At 53.5% G+C, this 26,097-nt stretch overlaps 2 protein-coding genes across 2 annotated transcripts; one reads left to right on the top strand and one right to left on the bottom strand.

The window, feature by feature from the left end:
* Positions 1–1,102: 1,102 nt before the first annotated feature.
* On the bottom strand, positions 1,103–12,094 carry LOC119113967 (U4/U6 small nuclear ribonucleoprotein Prp31). The gene is made up of 12 exons (XM_037238206.1): positions 11,967–12,094; positions 9,198–9,348; positions 8,514–8,608; positions 7,712–7,814; positions 7,354–7,558; positions 5,309–5,478; positions 4,631–4,788; positions 3,962–4,102; positions 3,194–3,343; positions 2,594–2,698; positions 2,167–2,286; positions 1,103–1,777 (listed from the first exon to the last, which is right to left on the bottom strand). Exons 2-12 carry the CDS (start codon positions 9,328–9,330, stop codon positions 1,673–1,675), a joined length of 1,485 nt encoding a protein of 494 aa, XP_037094101.1. The 5' UTR covers positions 9,331–9,348; positions 11,967–12,094; the 3' UTR covers positions 1,103–1,672.
* A 118-nt stretch (positions 12,095–12,212) lies between these two features.
* LOC119113966 (uncharacterized) lies at positions 12,213–15,071 on the top strand. Its single transcript, XM_037238205.1, has 4 exons — positions 12,213–12,357; positions 12,607–12,773; positions 13,216–13,508; positions 13,906–15,071. Exons 2-4 carry the CDS (start codon positions 12,644–12,646, stop codon positions 14,101–14,103), a joined length of 621 nt encoding a protein of 206 aa, XP_037094100.1. The 5' UTR covers positions 12,213–12,357; positions 12,607–12,643; the 3' UTR covers positions 14,104–15,071.
* The last annotated feature ends 11,026 nt before the right edge of the window (positions 15,072–26,097 follow it).

Genomic DNA, 26,097 nt, shown 5'->3' with positions numbered 1-26,097 from the left:
GCGCTGTGGGTGTTTATCCTTCCCACGCCGTCCTCCTCAACATCACACAGCCACCGTGCGCTGGCAATTCCAACGATAGAATACTTGGCGGTGATGACTGAAGTCGTCCCAAAGATAGAATACATGGCGGTGATGACTGAAGTCGTCCCAAAGATAGAATACATGGCGGTGATGACTGAAGTCGTCCCAAAGATAGAATACATGGCGGTAATGACTGAAGTCGTCCCAAAGATAGAACACATGGCGGTGATGACTGAAGTCGTCCCAAAGATAGAATACATGGCGGTGATGACTTAAGTCGTCCCAAAGATAGAACACATGGCGGTGATGACTTAAGTCGTCCCAAAGATAGTATACATGGTGGTGATGACTGAAGTCGTCCCAAGGATAGAATACATGGCGGTGATGACTTAAGTCGTAGGGCGCACAGACGCTGGACACGACGTCTGGAGGGCCTTATGGGTTTGAAGTGCCGGAAAGCTCGTGAAAATCGAGAAACGCCTGCCAAAATGCTATGTTCACTGCGTTCTATTTTCACGAATTTGCAGGCCACTGTTCGAAAGTCATTGTTCGTATGAATGTTCGTTCGCCGTTCGTGAGTGTAGCACGCTTAGTCTGTAAAGTACGGCTGGGTTTTAATTTGTTCAGCATTCGTGTGTCATGACACGAATATGTATGTTTTAGCTTGAAGCGGATCGTTAGCGCTTACAATTTGTATAGCGTGGCTGCACATTTCAATAACCAGTCCTGGACGCACCAAGCACAATCCACACCATCGACGTTCGCTCACCAGATCCGCATCCCCCAGAGTTCACAAACCGTCGCGAAAACAGCCTGTATTTGCCACTTGAGCCTTCCGGACCAAGCGCGGTCTCAGCACATCACCGCACCTGATGGAGTAGTCACACACATGAGGAGAGAGCCACGAGAGCCACGAGAGCCAGGAGAGAGCCGCCCAGACGCCGCGCGCCCGCCCGGCTGGGGGGGCCGCACGCGAGACGCTTCCACCGCCCCGGCGGACACGGGCAGTCCCGGCCGCCGGCGGGCGGGTGGCCGGGACGACCCCGCCAACACCGAGGCGGCGGTCACACCTCGGCCGGGTATTTTAGCCGCTCGCGGCCGCTGTGATGGGGGAGCCAACGAGACACCGCGCGGTGCGGAGCCGCCGTCTCCACACAGCCATGCGGCGGTGGTGAGGTCCAGGCGCGTGCACTTGCCGCAGGCGGGAGCCACGACAAGTCCACAACAGAAGTCGACGCCAGGGGCATGGACGAATAGCCGAGCTCCGCGGAGGTAGAGCTACGATACCCCGCCGACGGGCATTACGCCCACGTTCCCCGTCCTCACGGTGCCGTGTCGTGTCTTGCATTGCCTTGTCTTGTTCACGTGGGCTCCAGCGCTCTCAAGTTATGGGCCCACACGCCACACGCCTGTCTTCAGGCTATCCCCCGAGGCCTCTGCAGGGGGCCCCGGGTGCTTCCGGAGGCCCTGCCGGTCACGCGCGTACCCGCTGCGTGCGGCCCGGCCCCGCCGCCATCGCGCCACACCCGGAAGGAAGCCATCGACCTCTGCCCATTGAGCCGGGCAGTGTACGGACCCGCGGCCCGCGGTGACCTCAGGTCACCTGCCGGAGGCGTGCCTGTGACCTCAGGTCAGGGGGTGACCCGAACGTTCAGTCGCGCTCCACCTTGGCGAAGGAGGCGACGCTTGAGAAGTAGCGGGCGTTATCTTCGGACACCTTCTTCTCAGCCGCCTGCGGGTTGACGATCTCGAGCCCCTGCCAGGGAGAGATCACACGGTTAGGTCACAGGTCAGGTCACAGGTCATATGGTCAGGTCACACGGTCAGGTCACGGGTCACATGGCCAGGGGCCGCTACGGGACCGCTGCTCGGCTCTCGGATCTCACAAAACAGACCGCGTGGACACCGTCACTGGGCTGCACGCTAACCAGCAACTGGACTCAGCGACCACCGATGCCACACCCCGGGGTCTCCTGACCTGGCACCAGTCCACCACACCCCGGGGTCTCCTGACCCAATCCGACCCGTGATCTGCCTTGAGCTGACATCGCGGCCCCTCACCCGACTCTCACGACGCCTCGCACAGCCTCTCCGGCCTATGACCTGACCTGACCAGACCTGATCTGACCTGAACCAGCCACTGACCTGAAGCGGTGTAAAGGCCACGCTGGAAGCCGTGCCAGCCACGTGTTTCTTGACGGTCGTTGTGCCGCCGTAGTTCTGCTGTCGCTGCAGACTCTTCTGCAGGGTCTTGGAGATTCGTACCTGTGATCATACGGGACAGTCGGAGACTGTCAGAAGACTGGGAGGCTCGAAACCACACGGGGCAGTCAGAAACTAGCAGACTGGGAGACCAGCACTCCAGACCACACGGAGCAGTCAGAGGCCGGCAGAAGACTGGGAGACTTGTACTCCAGACCACACCGGACAATCAGGGACCGGCAGAAGACTGGGAGACTTGTACTCCAGACCACACGGGACAGAGACCGGCAGAAGACTGGGAGACTTGTACTCCAGACCACAAGGGACAGTCAGAGACCGTCCCCGCCCCCGCCCGACTCCCGTGACCGACCTTGGTCTTCTCGTCGATCTGCGCTGCGCGGATGCGGCCCGTGCCGCCCTTGCCGATGTTGCCGCGCGTGTAGCCCAGGTCCTCCTGGTACGCGTCGTCCTCGATCTGACGGTGGGGGCCACGCCCAACAGGTCAGGTGCGGCCGCCGACGGCGACGCCGGGTCAACGAGCAGTCAGTCGGGGAGGTGATGTCGCCCAGCACTTTGGTTGTCACGTGCTGTGAGCGCTTAGTTGGGTTCGGTGTTCTGATGACGCCGGTGGTGATGTCCCGCGAATATGTGACAGCCTCCAGAGCATGTTGGACAGCGTGGTTCACGTCAATTTTGCGTCCAGCCTACCCGAAACGATTGGAATCGATGGGTTCAGACCCAGGGCGTATGTCAATCCGTGCTGACATTCAACCATGTACAAGGCGGAGCGACAGTGATCCTTCTTGACATACAGCCCACAGGTCTCCAACCAGCACATCCTTTTCAAAAGTTCAGCGTAACAAACTAAGGTGAACGGGGCATACTTCGTTCCGCCTCGTCCAAAACGTCTACGACGCCTGAGCCCTACACTCCACTCTTCGGCCTGGTTCAGCCTGGAGGGGCGTCTCACCTCTCCAAAGGTCATGCGGTTGGCCTGCTTCCTCATCTCGGTGACGGCGTAGCGCTCCTTCATCTTGCGCACGCGCTTGCCGCCGCGTCTTTTGCCCGGCATGTCGATGGGCGCCGGCAGCGGCTTCACCGCCTTCACCGGAGGCGGCTCCTGCAACGCAGCGCGGGACAAAGTCAGAGTCAGAGTCACCAGATCGCAGTTCCAGCGCGCAATGACAGCCACTGGCTCAAGAAAGGCGCCAGAGGCAGTCTTGTCATCGTTATAATCACAAACGCGCCTAGACGCTCTTACCGGAGGCGGGCACCGCGACATGGGCTGGGGCTGAGTCAGTCATCATGCACAGGTCCGTGCCACTGCCTCGCGGTTCAACTCTGCGAGACATGTCATGCTCTCGGTCCCAGCCATACCCATCAGGAGGCGGCTTCACGACCTGCACAGGTAGTAAGCTGCGCGTTTGGGAAACCAGAAAAGCGGGGTTCGATTCCCGCCGTGCACGCCCTTCCCGCCAGAGCGAGACGGCGACGCCACACGACCTCAGCATTTGAGTGCGTCGCAAGGCCCCAATGATGACGAAAGCACGGCAGTGCGAACTCCGCTCCAGCAGCCCGCCTTCCTCCCAGGCCAGACCCAGCCCCGGCCCCGGCCCCGGTCCCGGCCCCGGCCCCGGCCCCGGCCCCGGCCCCGGCCCCGACCCCGACTCGGCCCGGCCCCAGCCCAAATCCCGGCCCCAGTCCCCAGCACCGCCCCACCAGCCCTCTGTCAGCCCACCTGCATCTTGTCCAGCTTCTTCTCAATATCTTCCCGGAGGCTGCGGCCCACGTGGCCCGACGGGCACTCGTGGAAGCTGTCGACGCGCGCCGCCAGCGCCACCTTGGCCGACACCACGCGCGCCGTCTTGCGGCGCAGGTCCTGCCGTCCCGATCAGGGCAAGTCAGGTCAGGTCGCGCGCGTCACGCGTGTTACGGGAGTGACGGGTCATACGTGACGGGTCACGGAGAGCCGCGACACGGGTGACATTACACGAATTATCGAGGACGACAGGTCATCCACGGGCGAACATACCACAGACTGCAGGTGCTGCACCTGACACGTCCACGATCGCTTGCGGTCGCTTTTCAGTGAAGAAGCAGAGTTCAATATTGCCATTGTGCATAAAACAAATGCAGTTTTATAAGGCAGCCCGTCAGGCCGGCACAGATAAAAAAGTAAAACAAAAATTCTAGTTGTTCCCTCCCTGAGCCACCAGGCGGATTAGGCAGCCGATGTCAACGTAGCCCTCACCTCTCGCGATAATGGAGTAATCGCCTGTCGGTGCATACAGTTATTCAGGCCACAAGCGTCAACACCCCTCACGGAAACCGAAAGTTACCCGCGCTGGGAATCGAACCGCGGATTTCTCGGCCCCAAACCGATGCCTTCGTCCACCCGGCCACTCACGGGCGGCAGCTCCTGGACCAGCTGCGAGTAGTAGATGAAGCCGGTGTGTGGCAGCACGTTGGCCTGTGAGAAGCCGGAGAGGCTCCGCTTCTCCGCTCCCACCAGCATGATGTTGCAGGCCGGCATCTTGGAGAGGGCCGTCAGGCCTCCGGCTACGCCTGTCCGGGAGAGGGGCAGCTGCATCATCATCAGCATCAACATCATTATCGCCATCATGATCATCAGCGTCACCACCATCATCAACTACATCATCATAAACATCAACAACACCACCACCGCCATCACCATCATGATCAGCACCACCATCAACATCATCAGCAGCATCAGCAACGTCCGGCTAACCCGCCCAGTGTCCAGGCGTCAGCCGCTGGGGTCCTACGTGCGGGCGATGTGGGATATGCGGCACAACCCGTTAAAGTTACTGTTCAGACGACTGCGGTGCCACTGCGGCCCAAAACAGCGCCTCACTAACCCATCGCAAGTTCGCGGAGATCACCATTTCTCTGCCCACGCCACAGGCCATAACGCCCCCCCCCCTCGCTCCCACCGACTCAAGCCTTACACGAGGTGACGCAAAGGTGACCAGCCGCCCCCTCCCCCTCCCCCGGGGCCTTAGCATGCCAGCCGTAATCGGCGGACTCCGGCCTCGCCGCCGGCCGACCTGCGCCGGGTCCGTACCCATGAGCTTGGCGGCGGTGGCCGCCCCCACCACGGCCGACAGGTTTGGTGCGATGAAACCCATGCGGGACTCGATGTACTCGTAGATGCGCTGCTTCTTCTGGTTCAGCTCCAGCGCCAGGTCACAGGCCTCCACCAGTCGCACCAGGTCAGCCTCGGGTAGCGGCTCACTGCAGTGAGGTCATGTCAGGTCAGGGGTGTCTGTCGACCGTGCCAGGTCAACCTTGGGTAGCGGCTTACTGGAGTCAGATCACGTCAGGTCAGGACAGATCATGTCAATGTAGGTAAGACAAGGTCAGACCAGCTCATTTCAGGTCCCTGGTTTCAACCTGCTGCTGCAGTGGTCTCGGCAATGGCTCACTGAAAGAGGTCAACTCAGGTCAGATCGACGACCCACCATCCAGGCCAGGTCAGGCTCCGTAGCTCAGCAAAAGGTGTTGTCGGGCATGTGAAATCGTATCACAGAATTCAACCCACCAAGTCGTGTCAGGCTCTCGCACAGGTTCACCAATGCCAGGTCAGGTCAGATAGCGTCAAGTCAAGTTATGGACCTCTACCAACTGGGACGGGTTAGCTTCGAGCAAAGACTCAGTAAGGTGAGGTGAGGTGAGGTGCGGTGAGGTGGGGTGAGGTGAGGTGAGGTGAGGTGAGGTGAGGTGAGGTGAGGTGAGGTGAGGTGAGGTGAGGTAAAGTGAGGTGAGGTGAGGCGAGGTCAGGTCAGGTCAGGTCAGGTCATATGATTCCGACTGCTGTGCGAGGTCGGGTTCGGGTGGAAGTCATCGCAAGTGGGGACGAATTCTCACAGCAGCCAACTCGGGTCGAATAAGGTCTGCCTAAGTCATGCTACGACAGGTCATCAATTTCAGACAGATGACTCGGACCGACGCCAATGAGTCAGTACAGAGATGTGTCGGGTGCGGGCCACGTGGTGCCCGCCTGGCTTGACTGCGCTTGTTGGGTGGGCCCACCGCCGGCAGTCGGTCAGACGGCCCACCACACCGCCGGCAGCCGGTCAGACGGCCAACTACGCCGCGTTCAGGGGATCGACACCGGCTTCAGAGAATCATACCGGACTCAGGAAAGTGACATCGGATTTAGGGAATCGACAACGAATTTAGGGAAGCGACGCTGGATCCAGGGAACCGACACCGCATTCATGGAATCGATAACGGCTTCAGGAAATCTACACCGGTTTCAGAGAATCGATACCGGGGCCAGGGAATCGACACCAAATTTAGGGAAGGCACTGAATTTAGGGAACTGACACCGGATTCAGGGAATCGACACTAAACTCAGGGCACCGACATCAAATCCAGGGAATCAACACCAAATTTAGGGAATCGACACCGGCCTTAGAAAACCGATAACGGATTCCGAGGGTCGACACCGGATTCCGGGAAGTAACACCGGATTTAGGGAATAGACACCGGCTTTAGAGAATCATTACCGGATTCTGGGAATCGACGGCGGATTCAAGGAATCGAGACCGGATTCAGGGAAGTGGCACCGGATTCAGGGAAGCGGCATTGGATTCAGGGAAGTGACACTGGATCCAGGGAATCGACACCGGATTCAGGGAATCAACAGGGGAAGGGAAATGACACCAGATTTGGGGAATCGACGCCGGCTTTAGAGAATCGATACCGGATTAAGGAAATCGACGCCGGATTCAGGGAAGTGACACCGGATTCAGGGAATCGACACCAGATTCCGGGAATCCGCCCGTCAGCACGTCGCATCATCGGAGACCCAACAAACAGGAACGACGCGAACTTTACCCACGGACATTCCCAAACGCATCGGTCAGCATTATGACATCACCAACGCTGCATAACTAAAACACAGCCGCTGGTTTGGTGAAGATAAAAACTACGCACATGACTTCAAGCACTGTGGGCAGTTGAATCGTCCGTCACGATGAACAACACAGCCTGAACCAGGGCTAACATCCATCCACATCCCCAAAAGCGTATCCCCGCCGGCGTGCACACGCGCCCACCATCCCCTGCGAGGCGTCCCGGGCAGACCGACTCGGCACGCCGTACCCCTGCGTGGTGGAGGCGGTGACGGACACCACCATGATGGTGGCCTGGGTCAGTAGCTGCTGCAGCTGGTCGTTGTTCTTGACGCGCTCCAGGTCGTTGCCCAGCTCGCGCGCGGTCAGCATGTAGTCGAGTGGCGCCACCACCAGCGAGTCAAGCTCGGGGAACCGGCGGCCATACAGGTCCTTGCAGTACTTGTGGATGATGCCTGCGGCGACGCAGGCAGCCGGGGGTTAAACGTAGGCGACGCCGAGCCACGTGGCAGTCTGCATGTAAAGCCCACGCGACCAGGCGACGAGGGGTGGGGTGAAAAGCCCGTCCTGCTTGTCCATAAAAATCCTGTCCCGGGATTTGAACTCACCGATCTCCGTGTCGAATTCGGCCGCCATCAGGTTGACCTCCACGATCAGCTGGTACTCGGGGTCAGCCTCCACCGGTCCCACCATGTCCTCGGCTCGCCGCTCCTGATCGCCAAGCACGGGTCAAGTCGAGGTCGCAGGGGAGGAGGCGGCGGCTCACACACCATCGCCCGTCCGCAGACCAGCGGGGTCACGGGATAGGGGGCCGAAGACACGGTGACCAGCCGGCATCACGGCGCGTGTAGTGATGCGTCAGAACCGAGCACAAGCCGGTGCGGTCAAGTCGGACCGCAGCAAGCACACAGCAAAAACACCACAGAAGTCCGGCGCGGGGAAATCGCAAATGACGAAGGCCTTTGGCAGGACCGGCAGCGGGGCAGCGAAGCGGTAATACACTTCGCCATGCCAGCTCTCTGATGCCCAGACCACGTCGGGCGAGTCAAACTCCCCGCCCTGCACCGTGCAATAGGTTGCGCCACATGAGCACAAACTACAAATAAATTTCGCTCATAAGGCTAGGCCACGGCCTCATAAGCTAGCAGCATCACAACCAGGACCTTTCGAAGTGCACCACCCCCGCGCACAGCTCAACTGACACGGTCCAGCAAGGTCAAATGCATGAGCGTCACCACCAATGGGGTCAGTGGGGTCTGGAACCCAGCAACTCTTACTGAGATTGCAGTATTTTTGTCTTTTGCCCACATAAAATGCCACCAAAACAGAAACGGAACCGGATAACATTCACGAAGTAATTGCGTCCACGGCCAGATCAAGACGTTGCACGCGCTCAGGCGGCTGCAGCACCTTGGCGAAGAACTTCTCCACGGCCTGCATCATGTCCTCCAGCCGGGCAGAGCCGGCCAACTTCAGCAGCGAGTGGACCGCGGCGCCGTCGGGTGCTGAGGACAGACGTCGGCGTCAGCCGATGCCGCTCGTCTAGCACAACTGCCCGCTACACGTGACTGCCCTTGCGAATCGTGGATCCTCCTGAAGGCCTCTGGCGGCAACGATGCTTGATTCGTGACGCTCGCGACAAACTAAACACGGAGGGTCAAGCCAGCTGGACCGGCCAGTGGGAAGGCAGACAGTCTGAACGAAGGTGGAGACGGATGGCGCCAAAGATGAAAACATTTGGACATGTCACATCACGGCAAGAAACCGGCCCAGCCTAAAACAAGCCGTCCAACACAAGAGTCGAACAGGCGCGTCGTGACAATGTTTCTCGGACGATAAGTTCATGGTGTACGCGATGACCTTTGTTCATGCCACCGCCTGAGCCCAAAACCGCTCATGTGCAGTGTTAAAAAATGCAGTCTGCGATTTTTAAGACAGGTGATCTTCAAGGTACTCTAAAACATCATCACCTGTCATCAGTGGAAACTGTGCACATCACCTCAGTTCCACCACACAAACAAAGCTCGCAGTTTCTCAATGCATGCAGACATTGGGCGCGTTCAAAGCGAACGTCACGCTCCCGGCCGAACGGACCCTCTGGAGCGCACGGGTCATCCATCTCCATCTTCTCCTCCCGGATGACGGGCAGCGCGCTCGGCGCCTCCGGCAGCTCGTCGGCGCCGTCACCCTCCTCCAGATCGGCCAGCAGCTCCTCCGCCAGCGACATGGTGAGCTCGTGTTGTTACTGGAGGCAAGGGATATACATCTGCATTTTCCTGCCAACAGGCAACCTTCTCGTGTTTTCGCCCGCAGATATACATTGATGTCAGCGTACAATTGGCGGTGGCGTGATGACGACCAGACTTGTCAATGACAAGAGCTAAAGCTATCTTTCACGAACAGGAAAAAAACGCAAGTGATGAAATAATTATTGGTTAGATGAAGCGAGTGAGGTCCTACGACAGCAAAACAGTTTCCATCGCAAGCCGCGGCACACCGCCCAGTCCAAAAGCTCTACATCGAGTCCTGTCACCCATAGCCCGGATACGGTCGCGTAAGGTCACAGGGTGTACGACTAGCCCCGCTATGTTTACGCATGGTGGGAGGGAGGAGGCATGCCATCTCGGACGGAGAGGTACGACGCCACGGCTGTCCGTTGCCATTTCGGCGGTGATCTTTCGGCCAACAGAGGCGGAGTGACAGCGAACATTACTGACCAGGTCCGCGAACGTTACGCCTCGCACTGATAAGGGGATGCAACCCACCAAGTTTGTTTTTTTAGGATACCTCTTCAGTATGTTGTGCAATGCCGCCCAAATTATCGCCAGGCTATGGGGCATCCAATGCGCGTGTTTGGACACCAAAAACATGTTCCTACCTTTTGTGGTTTCGGAGCAGCGGCAGTTTTTGATTAACGCTACCCGGCGATCTACGGCCGGCGCGAGCGGCAGACAGACATTGATAAATTAACGGAGTCATACATGACGAGCGTGTGCTCGGAGCACCTCAAACTATACACCATTATACTCACAACTGAACGAGGAACACGCCTGTTTAAGATGCCTGTCGCCAAATAACATGGTTCGGTAGTCGCGATGCTGTAATGCTTAAGTGTGATTTTCCAGCAAATTCTACCCGCGGCTTGCCATATGGGATCCAATTATTGACCTAACAATATACCAAATAGCACGAATCACGAAATCTCCTTGACACCAATCCACTGGTGTTTTAAGTCAAGCTCTATCTTTTAAGTTCGGAAACGCCCCTTCCGCCAGCAACATAGTCGTCAGAAGAGGCGTTTCCGAGCTCGCATCTTGGACGTCGCATCACCCCCCCCCCCCCCTCCGCCGTAACAGTCCGCGCTACGAAGAACAGCGAATCAGGGTGAGGGTTAACTCCTCGGTGCCATCTTTCCAAGCCCCTCCCGCGGGCAGAAGTTCAAACCCACAGACAGTCAGCTGACAACCAGCCCCGGTCCGAGCGCAGCAACCCCTCACCCTTGAGCTGACCTGAGCGTGGCATACCCTAACCCAGGTCACAAACACAAATATTCAGTAATGTCAGCACATGTGTTGTGCCTGCTCCATGCCTGACCAGCAGACCAGTATTACCCTCAAGCCTGGGATAGCCACCATTTGAGAATTGCACTCTGATTGCCCTTGACAGCACAACACACCTTGACTGTGCAGTGCACAGTGGTTCGACAAGACCAAACAGCCATGAATCCCTCCAAATTCCCCACAAATCTCACAGCCTAGCCCCAGTCTCAGACCACCTGCAGCAAATGCAAAACCAAGTGTGTCCCCAATGATTTAGTGCAGGGATGCATGGGAAATGGGACAGCATGCAAACACTGCCACCTGAAGAAGGCACCAATGATTGTAGTGAGGTGGTCTGTAATAAAACCCAGTGACAGCAGCAATGGTATTCTCCTGATGCAGAATATTGGTAAATGCATCAGTAGCCTTGCAGTCCACTCATAATAAACTTAAGTGTTCAGAAGCCAAATTATGCTCAGATTGCTTATAATAGACACATTCTTTGCTTTAGTCCTGCTAGGAAGCATGCAGTCCATCTTAGGAGCTGACTGCACACTAAGCAGTAGTTCTTTTGAGAAGTTGCTGGCATCAAAGAGAGAAAAAAGGTTTATTGCAAATCCAAGAGTGCAACATATGCTAAGCATCCATCACAAGCCTGCCAGTTCCCATCATCCTTAAAAGTCTTGTTAAGGGACATGCCACTAGCTGTGCATAAAAACATGCCAGATGTTGTTCAGATGATCCAGCTCCTGCATGCATCCTGATTAAACATCATGCAATTTGAACACCAGTGCTTTGGGACCATACTAGCCTGTGACTAAGATGACAGCAATGGGCAATAATGGTTATGATCTGAAGGTCTCCAGCCAATCTCCTTTGCCAAGATGGGCATGTAACATTTACATTCCAGTCAACTTGGCACCCATTTACCTTATTTCTCCAGGATAACACAGCATGCTAAGCGGACCACTGTTTGCTCATCAACCAATGGTTGTTTGAAAACTTTGATTAATGAGTATCTTCTGGTACATTTAATGGAAGTTACTTTAAGCAATAAATTTTCAGCAAGAGCTTCACTTACAATGCACAAAAAATAACATAATGCTTTCATGCTGATCTTAAATAGATACACAGAATGCCACATTGCAAACAGACTAGAATGATGAGGAGATCAAATAAAGGTGGCTCGGTCTCATTAGTCTGCAAATATTCCCCCCCCCCCCCCCCCCCGACACATGTGTCACATAGATTCGCTGCACATCACGAGTTTGGTGTAAAAGCACCATCCCAAACACGCTGCAAATGTGCGTGAGCATGAACGCACCTGTCCTTCCTTCAGACAGCTCGCAGCGAACAGGAGGGTAATATCGGGTACACTAGGGAAACGACCCACCGACACGCACCCCGACCCCAACACACGAACGTTATGGGCACTTCAGGTGCCCGCGTTTACCGCGGCCAACGTTTTGATGACATTCGCGTTGGTTTTGGTCGCACTGGCGCCAGATTTCTTACAAATTATGAAGACATCCAACACTGACTTGAAACTCGCATATCACATCAAAACAGCCAATCAAAAGGTTTCATTTGCGTAAAGGCTGCAATCCGATTGGGTACTGCTTGACGCATGCATGGAAGTCGGAGCAAACAGCCGGCGAAGTAACCCTGGAACTGAATGCTGGGCATGGAAAGGCTTGGGTCGTGGTTATGGACAGGTCAGTCGGTTTCGTGTTGAGATGTGCGTTTGAAATATATCATATTCTGTCTTGAAAATTGCACTTGGAGAGTATGCATGATCTTGTAACTGCGTTGCTCTACCTCTGCTCATGAACATGACAATGTCAGAATGCCGTCTCATGGGGTTGATACCAGTCCCAGTTAATGTTTGTGTGTGGTCGATTAACCTGAGGTGTTTCTCTAAATGTGCATGTTTTGAGCACTCTAAAAATATTTTCTGTTTTCAGGCTGCTTTTTTGACGGTGTCTCACTTGTCACGCAACAATGGATCTACCAGAGGAGCACTTGGATGGGCTCAAAGTTATTGCAACATTGTCCGACAAGCCCTTCAAAGCTATTGTGAAGCGGGCTGTTCTGGATGGAACAGATCCATCAAAGAGGGAACATGTCTCATGTAAGCTGTCAATGGTTGGGATATCTTGCTGTTTTCTTGATATCTCATGAGACAAATTTACAGAATTAGTGCCATTAATGAGAAATCAATACCTTTATTCCTATTGTTGCCCTGTTACTACCTTGACCCATCATTGGTTCTTTTGAGTTATATAGAAAGACATGTCAGTAGAAGCATTACAGAGTCCGCCAACCAGGATAAGCCCATGTGCCCAGCAGTGTTTGAACTTCTCAAATGTTTCTCAGGTCAAGCTGCATGTTCATCACCATATCCTGTATGGTGATGCACAAGGGCCATATCCTGTATATTTCTGCTGTGATGACTGCATCACCATGTTGTAAATTTCAACACAATTTTGTCCATTTACACCAAACCTCCCCCAGTTGTCCATTTACACCAAGCCTCCAGCCCCATGTCCCTGACCAATGCCCTGTGCCCCCAGCACTCCTGGTGAAGTGCCCAGACCTGGCCGCTGACCAGGTGCACCGCTGCCACGCTGCCCTGCTGGCCACCTTCGTCGAGCACGTGCGTCGTTCGCCGTCGGACTCCGACCCGGCGGGCGAGGCGCGGCTGGCTACGACGCTGGAGGAGGCCGGCTGGACGGCCGAGCGGCGGACCGCACTGCTGGAACTGGCGGCGCAGGCGCGGCCGGCGGCGCGTCAACTGTTGGCAAGGGTCGGCTATGAGCCGCCGCGGCTGGTCGACGTCAGGTGGCGCGAGGTGGTCACGGTGCAGGTGAGAAGGGGTCATGGTGGGTCACAGTGGGTGAGTGAGGTTGCAGAGATGCAGAGGTCAAGAATCTATCAGGACAGCATTGAAGTCAGGTTGCCACTTCACATCATGCTTTCATTAATGTGACGTGATCAGTACTTCATGACTTTAAGGCCGCCACTTCAGTTAAAACAAGTCGCAGTCGTCAGTCTAATGCTGCACAGGTCAGCAGTGGATAACTCAGTTTTTCAGCAAACTAACAGGGATCATGTGGGTTTTCAACAAACACCTTTAAGTTCAAACCCGCAGCCGTATGACCGTCTCTCTTCCGTGCTCTACCGCATTTCCCGCCGTCTTCGTGCCACCCCGCACCGCCGAGTGGCGCCGCCTGAACTCCATCTCCCCCTCCCCCTCTCCACAGTCGAGCGTGGCCGGCGCGGCCGCGAACCGGCCGCACTTCGAGGTAACGTTCGTAATGCTGCCGTCTGACGGCGCCGCTCGGGAGCTGACGCTCACCTGCTCACGCGAGCGGCTGCAAGAGACGGTGACCTCACTGCGGCAGGCGGTGCGCGCGCTGGAGACGATCGCCGACGGCTCGGCCTCGCTTCCCGAGCCGTGACGGCTCGCCTGGCGGGTTGTGCCGGTCAGTGACGCCTCGCCTCGCCTCCCACCGTGTCGTGGCAGCGGCCCGCCCAGCAACCTGTGTGGATGGACATCTCCGTCCGAGCCGCGCCTCCGCCCGGAGTGTGACGTCTCACCCGCGGCGGGTTTGCCTCGCCTTGCGAAGCGGACTGAGTCCGCCTCGCGAAGCGCGCCGGGTCCGCCTGGCGAAGCGGGTGGGGTCCGTCTGGCGAAGTGAGTCAGGTTCGCATGACGAAGCAGGTGGGGTCCGCCTGGCGAAGCGGGTCTGTCTCACCTTGCGAAGCGGGCAGGGTCCGCCTGGCGAAGCGGGCCGGGCTCGCCTCGCCTCTCGCGTCGCACTGCGTCGGGATGTGCGTGTGTGACGGACGGAGTTCGCCCCGCAGCAGACCGCAAAAGCAGCACTGTGGGAGGAGACTACCCAACCGTGGCTGTTATGGGCCGGGCTGGGACGCTCGGTAGTGGCTGGTGGCTGCGGGAAGCGTGTTACGCTGTGTTACGACATGATATACCAGATTATGCATCAGATAGGTGTGTGACGTGTCGGTTGCAGGCAGGTGACGCGTGCGTCCATGGGTCGTGCTGATATGCGTTGTCAAACGAGCGAAGCGCGAGTTATTCCTGTCTGGCAAGCGCGATTGTCTTGATGCGGAAGTGAAGAAGGCACTGTTTTTGTTTGTCGTGATGACAATCGAGGATTTCCATGGACAACTGAATTCATTAGGCATGAGATAAGCATGCGTATTGAGCGAAATCTGGAACATTGCAGTAAATTTTCCACACCCCTGTGACACTGCAATCTGTGATCGTTTCCATAATTCAGATGGAGTGATAAATATCCTCTCTATGATGTAACTCAGCTTTGGTGTAATATAGTGTGATACTCGCATAGCTATCTATGCCATTTATATCAGCTGAATATTGCAGTACGTGGTATAATACATTCATAAATCGTTGACTGCAAGTTTATTTTGTTGTTATGCTGTAACGTTCAGGTGTGTTGTGATGCGTGCCGTTACGTAGATATGCTATACACAACGGCGACATATATATATATATATATATATATATATATATATATATATATATATATATATATATATCTCTCTCTCTCTCTCTCTCTCTCTCTCTCTCTCTCTCTCTCTCTCTCTCTCTCTCGCCGCCGTATACATATATATATATATATATATATATATATATATATATATATATATATATATATATATACGGCGGCGACAGTGCAGTGCGTGAAACAGTGGCGTCCCTCCTCCGACGGCGGACAGTCTTTAATTGCCCCTATGAAGTTGCATGCCGAGCAAATGGTTCAAAGTAAGCATGCCTTCCCCCCCCCCCCCCGCCCTCCATCTCGTCAGAGAATTTCGTCACTGTGGCAGCGATTTTCACAGCGTTGAGTTATGACGAAGGACGCATTGCTGCCATTGGTAGTGAAAGCGCCCCCGCCCCTGCAGATACCCTGCCATCATTTTGAAAGACAACTTGGTTTTTGTCTCCCCCACCCACATTTGCATGTTGTACATCGAAAAAACTGGGCTGGACCGTCTCCCTACGCAGTGCGCGATCGCACGTTCGTGGCTGTATGCTCAATTGCATGGTATACGCCTGGTTCCGGAAACAGATTCACCTTGCGAAAGGCTATTCCATACTGACTGACTCATTGTGACGGGACTTAGGGGGAGGGGGGGGGGGGGGCGCAGACAACTACGGGTGGACCAGGGGCATGACCACTGTCAGATGGGCATAACGGAAGGCTTTTCCCCCATCACGTGAGAGGAGGCCTCCTTCGCGAGGAGAGCTGACCCTCGCGATGGGAGGAGACATCCCTCGCGAAAAGCGGGAATCCGCCGCGAGAAAGGGGCCCTTCCACGGAAAGAGGAGACCCCATCACGAACGGAGGAGGTCCCGTCACAAAGAGACCAGGGCCCGCCACAAAGAGAGCAGATTCGTCATGAAGAGAGTAGGCCCGTCACGAAAAGATAAGACCCCGTTACAAAGAGCAGGCTTCGTAACGAAGAGAGAAGTCTCGATCGCTGACAGGGAAGTCGCTGTCATGAAAGATGGAAGGCCCTCATATCATGGGGATGTTTTACAGTAATAAGCCATGCTGAGACGACCAGGCTCAAGCATTGCTGAGGGAAGGACCTGCCATACAAAAATCACATGCGATGGGGAGACGAGCGACAGGGGCCTTCTACCGCTGTGTCTGAGCGCGTAGCTTCGTGTTTGTATTGAAATTCAGCACCGGGCTCCGATTTTTGCTCTCTTTTGTCAAGGAGTCAATCTACTCAGATTATTCATGAACATGCATTCCATTGAATCAAGTCAATGAAAGGTCAGCATTGGGATGCCCTGTTATTCTTTTTTTACCAAAAAAACCAACAAAAAACAAAAAACAAAAAACAAAAACAACACAAGACGGGCATCATATTGCCATTAATGGATGCGATCCGCACTCCCCCGACCTAAAAAAAAAAACGGTCAAGGATCAAGACCATGCAAAACTGGCTACCCTGGCGTTCTTTCCTTCCCGGCCACAGCTAAAGTTGCAAACAATTATGTCTCATTCTTACTTTTACGACACATCTTCGAGGACAAAACAGGGAACACACAACATCAGGGCATTTTAACAGATGACACTGTGCTTTGAGGGAACACATTGCACAAGCGTAACACTGCGAGTGTCACTTGCACAGCTGTACTAAGCACACCCGTCGCCACAGCGGATGGCGCCAACTGCCTCCACCTGACTCATTCTGGGCTTACTTAAAAAGTTGGCTGAACGCCGTATCATCATTACCTTGCCAGCAGCAGGGGCAGATGCAGGATTTCTTGGGGATGATAACGCAGTATTATGCCCCCCCCCCCCTAGAGTTTAGCTCCCGCACAAAAAATCCAGGAATTCTGGCCATCAAATTTTGAATTTCTTAGCAAGCTATTTTTGATATGGGGATGCACCTTACTGTGCTTAGCCCTAGCAGAATAGGCATGTTGCGTACGCACATATATGGAGATTATTCATTTTGATCAGACCGTGGTAAGTGCCGCCATTTTGAAGTTAAGTCTCTCTGAAAGACATCGCAAAATGAACCAAATGTGGCCGCCGAATACCATCAATATCAAACAAGAGGTTGATTTCTAGCTCATTCACAGCCAGCCGGCTCGTCGATGTCATCAGCTGACGGCTGATGATTAATGCAGAGTTTTTGCCTTGTTTGCTGTGAAGAAGTAAAACACATGGTAGGATTTAAAATGGATTAAGAACGCGATGCGCATCGCGCAGTTATAATAGGTATCACAAAGTCAATAACCAGCAGAAATGACACCTACGACGTCGTCGGCACGTAAAGCTATGTTGGACTAATGCGAGTACATTTTCATCGGCTCGCTGCTAGCGCTGTTCTGAGACCAATGCACCGAGGCTAACAGGGACGAAACCGAAGCGATCATGGGTGCCACGGCAGGCCAACAAAAAGGTCTCCGTCAACAATTAAACGGTTCTCAGAGCAAGCGAGAAGAACTCAAGACCGTCGTGGTGAGCTCCTGACTGATCGGGAGCACTCCGGGAGACCGACATGTGGCGCGGCTTATGTACCCCGCGGGACACATGCTGTTTTTAGTGCGATTAGGCTATTCCTATGACGTGTGTATTTTTCTTGTAATCCCGGGGACGGTATTGAGCAGGTTTACTTCAGATGTGACGCGCGGCGCACGTACCCGCCGCGGGCCACATACTGTGTTTTTTCAACGTGCGAGTACGGTTTTTGTTTTTACGCTTGGCCCGAATGCTCATTCCGGACATGTGCGCCAGGAAGATCAATAAGAGGCGGCCCGTTAAAAACACCGACCCCGTCGGAGTTGGGGGCTCAGTGAGACAGGTACAGAGTGGGGAGCCCTATCGGCCTAGTGCGTTGACGGCTGGACACTCGATGTCCTCACTTCGGCGAGATGTAAGGCCGGCTAAGGAATCGCCGACCCTTTTGCGATTCTGGGGGTCCCGGCCCTTTTTTCCTCCTTTTGGAGACATTTGAAGAAAATGCGTTCTGTGTTTTTTTAGATTACGTACTCGCACATTATTCCTAGTCTATTATATGACGTGTGCTATTTCGTGTTGCATTCTACTCTCGATAATTATGTAATACATCGATGGGTTGCGATATTTTATGTTTCACTGTGCGTCCGCCAAGTGACTGTCGGATTTATCAGTTATAGGCTGTTGTACAACATTTTTTTCATTTTTCTGATAACTTCCATAGAACGACGGCTGGCGTTGAACGTCGAGCAGGAAAGCGGAGAATCTGGCGGGTTGATCTGATCACTGCGCGTTCACGCCATCAACGGCGACTACTCGCCGGGGCTATTTAAGTCATGGCATATTATGTAAACACATAGAACATATTATTGTCGATAGTTACACTGACGAGGGTTTGGCGGCCGTCCCGGAATAATGCTGATTTGCTTGCGAATTATCCAATAACGTTTGTTTCGGCGCAGACACAGTCAAGGGTCTGTTCACTTTCATAACGACTCAGCCAGCTATACGTAAGAGTATGTGTATTCGCCGTTCTCGTTCCAGGGGGGGGGGGGGGGGGCAGTTGACGATATACCACTTTTGTCCTAACAGTGAGATCGTTTAGCATATCTACTGATGCCTGTTAAGTTACATATCCGTTAAGCCTGACACTGTATACCACATCACTAAGGACTAGAACTCGCGTGCCACCACGCCTGTTGAAAGACGAGACTGCTTAATTTTGTTATCGCTTTGCATGTCAAAGAGGGGCATCATTACGCATTGATATTGTTACTAATATAGAGCACTCTGATACCGGTAATACAATAACTATCACTTGTGTGTTACTTGACCTCACAAGAAGGCAAGCTGTCGATTTTTGCAGGAATACTGCATGCACAAGAGAAAATGTCGTACTTGGCGATTTACCACTAGTCGCATATTGACGTAATTAATGCTTTGGAATGACCAATGCATGAACCAGACGTAGCAACTGCGGCACGCTATGCACCCTGGGCTTAAGCACAACGGAGACATGTTTTAACCCCATCATTGACCTGCGGTGCTCCAGCTGTACTTATTGATATGATGCGCCGCAATAAGGTCCACATTGCATGTCAAATTAATGATCTTGCATAGTTCGCATACTGCGTACAGCTTGAAGCGACGGAATCACGACTTGCAGGACGTCAGGCTCGTTTTTCAGCTGCTCTCTTGTGACCCCCAGAAGGTGGAAGTCGGATAAGGGCTTTGGTCTGTCGGAAAAGTGATTGATTTTTTTCCGTTGGTGGAGTAACACGCGGCCACAGAAAGGGGTCTGCTAAGATGACCATGAGTAACTGACCCTGAGCAGCGGCAGCAAAGTCGGTCGCTGAGGGTCCCGTTGTTAAAATCATAACAGCGGCTCCAGAAGGCGATGTTTGCACCCATGAGCCGATGAGGCATTCCGGTGTGCCGATGAGGCATTCCGGCGTGCCGATGAGGCATTCCGGCGTGCCGATGAGGCATTCCGGCGTGCCGATGAGGCATTCCGGCGTGCCGATGAGGCATTCCGTCGTGCCGATGAGGCATTCCGTCGTGCCGATGAGGCATTCCGGCGTGCCGATGAGGCATTCCGGCATCATTCCGTGACGAGAGAAGGTCGGGGCTACGTGGTGATGTCGCGGTGAGCCTTGCACCTGGTTGCTGCTATCTACTGGGGATAAACTCAGATGCATGCGTGATGTATGGCTGTGCGGTTCCGTTCGTGATCAGGGGGGTCTCGTCGCCGCACGCAAGCTGCGGACGGTGTGCAGTGACCACACTAAAGGCCTCCCTGTATAATGACCGGTGACGAGCGTGGTTGAGACAGTGTGGATGTATGAATGCTAGTTGCGGAATCCCAGTAAAGTGACGTTTGCTGCCCATGCTAGGACAAAAGCATCCGTTTCGTAAAAGCCCATGTAATGTCGGTGAGCCAATATTTCGCCGCCACTTGCTGTCGCCCCTGCTAGTCGGCTTATGACAGGGCATTGCCCCGATGGTAACTATCTGCAGATCAATACTGTGGGCCAATTAACCAACAGTCATCATCAACAACATGTATGACTGATCTCAGCAAATATGATTATTGCCCGTAGACATATTACTCCCAAGGAGCCGTTTTTACATGAGAGTCATTATTCGTGATTACAGCCACTGTCTCTAGAAAGGTATTCATAGCATTATGCATTACCCAACGTCACGTGCGAGTACGTAACTTCAAAAAAAGGAACATAGAGGAACTTTATCTAAATTGAGTCAGTCACGGCGCTTGTTGCTTTCACGCAAGCTGGGCTTTGGGAGTCACGTGATTGTCCTATGGTGTCGGTGCAAAATCCGTCGGGTGAGCATAACGATATTGCGGGAAAATGAGTAGCCAGTGCTACTAGTCACGCAGACGGAAAAATCAAGTTGAAGGAAACGACGACGATATAGCAGGAACAATCGTGCATAACATAATGGTGGTCAGTATGTCAGATGTCGCCTAAGAGCAAAGTGAGAAAAAAACAAGAAACCTAACGACGACATATTTAATGGAAAATACCCCGCGCAACAGGCATATAAAGCCCCGGCCAGAGCACAGAGCCATTTTAGCATAAGGGTTTGCCCAAGACCAGTGTGGGTAAATTAATGCACATTTTGCGATCAAGAGTGCCCGGGTAGGTTAACGGAAAGAAACCTGACGGGGGTAAAGGGTCCTCCGCAAACAAGAGCGAAAGAAAATAGCCCTAGGTCAATGTAGAGGGCCCCTGAGAATAAAGCGGCTTGATGCCTTACCTTATATAGACTCAAGCAGCGGGGTAACGCCCTCCGAGCAAGAGAAAGAACCTGAGACTTGCCTCTGAGCAATTGACTGTACCAATTGACTGTACCAAAAACAACTGACTGAGCAATTGACTGTGTGTCGATATAGGGTCCGGCAGAAACGTGTAGAGCCTTTCGGGCGAATAGGAAAAATCCCTGGATGGCCCCTGATCGACACAGAGTGCCCAGGCATGTTAGCAGATAGTGCCCCAACAGCAGTGTAGGGCCCTACAAGAAAATGCAGAGATCAGGGATAACGTGAAAGGCTCCTCAGCGATCGGACTGACCCGGTAAGTGAAGATGTGGCGTCCCGGCAGCAGCGCAACGCCTTTGGACGGCGTAATGAGCCTAACAATGTTCCTCAGTCACCACTCTCCCAAATAGCAAAGAAATAACTTCGTCTGCTCGCGGGCTCTTTGCTTCCGCTTACAACTGTTCCTGGTCATCCGTAGGCCCAAAGACATCTAACTTTGTCTCGTTATGTATTTGAAATCTACGTCCATTCGTCCAGTGATGGGCCGTTTGGGAGCCTATGGGCCTCCTTGGGGCACAAGGGGGCATAGTTCCGCCCCCCCCCCCCCCCCGTCTGGATCCGCCACTGGCCCGAGCAGCTCAATAGATGGGGCCCCGCCAAGAGCGTAAGGCCTTCCATTTAGATGATGCATAATACACTTGTAATACATGCATACATAATTACACTTATGTAATACAGACGTAAACCTCCCTTAATTAATGCACATATAAACATGATAAATCTACGACACAATAAAGGCGGCCACCAAACGATCGAGTGCATCCGAGCAGGCTATCAGATGGCCCCTGACAGGAGCGTAGGACCATACATTCAAATGACAGGGCCTAAAATGTAGGGCCCCCGAACAACCATTGTGCCCGAGAAGGTAAACAGATGGGGTCCCCGGCAAGAGCATAGGGCCCTCCATTCAAATAAGAAGTACCCAAGTCCCGATATAGAGGGCCACCAAACAATGGAGCGTGCCCGAGCACGTTATCAGTTAGGGCCCTTGACGAGAGCGTAGGGCGTTCCATTCAAATAAGAAGCACGCAAAAACCAGTGTGGAGGGCCCGTTAACGATCGAGTGCACCCAAGCAGGCTATCAAATGACACCGACAGGAGCGTAAGATCCTATGTTCAAGTATCAAAACCCAATGCGCGGGGTCCCGAACAGCCAACTGTCCCCGAGCAGGTTAATTTCGAGGGCCCCGAGCGACCGAGTGCGCCCAGGCGGGTTAAGAGATAGGTTTCTAAGAGCTTAGGGCCTTACGCAAGTGACAGATAATTAGAAGGGTCCTAGACTAATGTAAAGGGCCGGTGGTAAAATCGTGAGCATGTAGCTAGGTTAACCGATGTGAAGGGCCTCTGCACAACCGAGAAGTCACCGGCTGGTTATGATATGGGACCTCCGGCTAGAGCGTGTACAACCTTTCCGACGAATGGAAAGAATGAGCGGAAGGCCCCGGATTCACAAGAGTGCCCCAGCAGACTCGCAGGCAGTCCCCCCCCCCCCCCCCCCCCAGCAACAACGCAGGATTATTTAGGCAAATGCAGAAAGAATCGGGGGACAACGTAGAATACTTTTTAACGATCGGATTGACCCCGCAAGTGGGCACCTGGGGTCCACGGAAACACCGTAGGGCCTCTGGACGGCGTGATGAGCTTTAAAACCACCCACTCACCACCCTCCCAATCAGTGAAAACTATCTTTTGTCTGCTCGGGGGCCCTTCACCTTTGCTTGCAACTGTTCTCTGTCGCCTGGAAGTCAAACCGTCCAAGTATGTTGCGTTTTGTGTCAAACGGAACTGCGTCTGGCCGGCCGACCATGAGCTCCTTTGGGGCCTATGGGCCCCTTTCGGGGTTCAAGAACGGCCATGGAACTGTGTCCCCTCCTCTCTGGATCCGCCCCTGGCCAACAGCCAGCGCAGGCAGCGCCTGTCGTCATGTTCCGTCAAAGCCGCCTGGCCCTGTGCTCGGTAGTGGCCGCCAAAGCTGATCTCTCTCCCGAAGGAAAACTAGGACGCACGCACCAGTCTCTGACGGATGCCTTCGATGCCGTGAACACCAACAGCGACGACATTCCCCCAAGACAAAAACAAGGCACACATAGCATCAGTTCATTTTCACAGATGGTACCGTGCTTTGAGATGACACGTTACATAAACGTGACACGGCGAGCGCAAAGTGGGTAGCTGTTCGTACACTTGTTGCTACAACGAATGCCGTCAATTCCCGCTACCGAGGGAGAGCGGGAGGACACACGCACCTGACTCTGACGGATGCGTTTAATGTCTTGAAAACCAACAGCGACGACTGCGTCACCGCGGCCGAACTCAACGCTTATACCGCCACCCTGAGTTCAGACGCAGCAGCGATCAAGTCGGATGTGGAAAAGATGGCCGATGACGTTTTGAGGCGCAATTAGGCGGACGCAGGCCGTTGTCATCCCAATGCCTCTACACGTGTTTGCATGATTCAACCGATTGATGTCACCGGGGGTACACTTTCATGGTCTTTTAATACTTCCTTTTCAATGAAAGTGAAGCTTTCTGTGGTTTTAGGGCCATTTTCAGTGTCTTTTTATCAACTTCAGTGTTTTTTTGTAATTGTTAAGATTCTACTTTTCCATTTATTTTTTGCAGTGAATAAGTGGACCGCTATGGCGGACTGCACCACTTTAGGCAGTTTTTGCCCATAATTCCATTGGTTGCCATGGGTGACGGCGTGACGCTTTAACGCAGACACAAACAAGGCTATTTAGCGCAGGGGTGGTTGGCGAATCCAAGGACGGCTGGGAGCTGAATAGTGAGTGGAAATTGCATTTAGCATTGAAAACATCGCACAGCATGCTATTCCGATTCTTCATTCCTTTCATCGTGGCGAAGACAAGTATGCATTATGCAGTGTGCATGCCCATCTAGCTTTCGGCGGATGAAACCACATGCCCAGCACCGAACTCTGAACTGGCCTCGGGGTTCGCCCGCCCACTGCGCCAGGTGTGCCAACTCCTGCGAAATACTCGGGACTTGCAGCACGTCCAGACCGAGGACGTCCTCAGTTGGCGGCAACTCAGCCAGCATCGACTGGCCAAACGTCGATAGAAGGATGTAATGTCGCCAACACTGACACTACGCCCCATCTGCCGGAAGACCTATGCATTCGCGCAGCATGTCATGAACATGCCCTGCATTCAAACAGCATGCTATGAAGGTGGATGCGTGGCTTCCAAGTTCCAGCTCGATGCTGGCACCATCCGTGCGACACTCAGTGTGCTGAAGCCGGCGGTGGAGACCATGGACCCGCTGGAGTGCATCTGATCCTGTTTCTGTATTAGCGAGATGACATTGCCAGATCGACAGCGTTGCAACTTCAGCCTGCTGTCAGACGAAGAACATCGTTGTTAATTGATCCACTGCATGCATTTTGAGTGACCAAAAGGTTATGGACGTAGGCCGTGATGCGCTCTTTTCATTTAAATTTAGATTATAAATTTAGATGCATCTTGTAAGGTCGCTGACTTATGGCAGGTCAAAGTCAGGCCATGTTTTCAGCGAAGTCAATTTCTAGGGAATCGTTCAATCTGATGCAACAACCGACTGTTAGGCGAAGCCGTACATTTCTGAGGTGCTTTCTTCGGCAACGAAAATATTGAATGAACAAATTACGTTGACCTAAGGCCAGGTATAAAGGTCAGACCAAGGTTAAAACCAACCTGTTTTATTGCTCTAGGGCTTGCTTTTAGGTATAGTTTTTGGTGTTCATTTTCATTTTGTCTGTTGTCTATGATGTCTGATCTCTGATGCCTATATGAAACATATTGCCTAGCGTAACCTATGCTGCTTATTCATACGCAAAACTCAGAGCAGTCTTGTATGATTTTGGTCACTATGATCTTCATCAAGTCAAACAAGGTCACTGACTTTAACTGAACATGTGACCTTTTGCTTAGAAACAGTAATCTAGTTTCTGTAGGCAGTTTGGAGACCAATCTGGAATTTGACCTTGTTTGACCTTATTTCACCCGAAGGTCATAACCTGGGACCATACATTAACATTCGATTCGGTCATATGTTGACATCTTTTTTGACATCATATGTTGACACCATTTTTGACATCGTATGTTGACATCATATGTTGACATCATTGTCAATTGACATCTGTCATACATTGACCGAGCGAGTTCACGTACAGATCAACACACCCTGTGAATTGGTGTCTCTATCTTTCTCAGTTCCTGAGATCTCAGTGGGCAGATCAGATTGACCACCCCCCCCCCCCCCCCTCCACCCGAGCGACGGGTATTCAGCCGGCCACCCGGGCGCGTGTTAATGCTTGAGCAAGTCTAACCCAGTATTGGCAAAGGTGGAGTAAACCAGCGGTGCCTCTTGCACTATGAAACTAGCAACCGTCACGGCCTAGATCTAGTGAATGACTAGGCCCCAGTGTGCATTGACTTGACTGTCCCCGTTAGATGCAGCCGCGCAAATGTGCCTGGCCAGCTCCGGGTCGGGAGCCCCTGCCGAGGAGCTTGGCGCACCTTATAAGCTTCTTGCGCTGCCATACACGACTGCTCCTCAATGCTACTTCAGCCAGGAAGGTGGGAGATACGCCCGCACTCACTCCGGTGCACTGACATAGGCTGCACTGATGAGGCCATTTTGTTCTGTCGGATGATCCGTCACACCGAAGCCCAATCCCAATGCCAAGTGGGGCTCAGAAGTTCCATGGATTCACTTCGGGTAGGTACCCTGCAGAACGGCAGCTGTGATGCACGGAGTAAACTGGTAAAACGAGGGTGCAGTTTTGAGCCCATCTGGTGCTTCCGAACCCATAGATAAGTCCTTATGTCAAACACTTCTTTGGCGTAAAACACGGCGAATCGTTCTCAAGTAGTTTCCTTCCTGGGCCCCATATCGCCGCCTCGCCTCTTGAAACGCCTTCAAAATCAGGCATAGCTGTCAGGTTTTTTCATTCATTCATATTTATTTTGACCTTACGAATAATTCTACCCACCAAACGTGTTATAATGCGTCCAATCTCTCATGGCCGTTATCACGCGTGCGGCCGTCTCAGCGTTAAGGGAGCGCCCCCGTGTGACGTCAAATAG

Source organism: Pollicipes pollicipes, unplaced genomic scaffold (assembly GCF_011947565.3).
Source record: "Pollicipes pollicipes isolate AB1234 unplaced genomic scaffold, Ppol_2.1 Scaffold_7262;HRSCAF=8765_pilon_pilon_pilon, whole genome shotgun sequence".
Lineage (NCBI taxonomy): Eukaryota > Metazoa > Arthropoda > Thecostraca > Pollicipedomorpha > Pollicipedidae > Pollicipes > Pollicipes pollicipes.
This window is presented reverse-complemented; position numbering and strand designations above follow the sequence as displayed.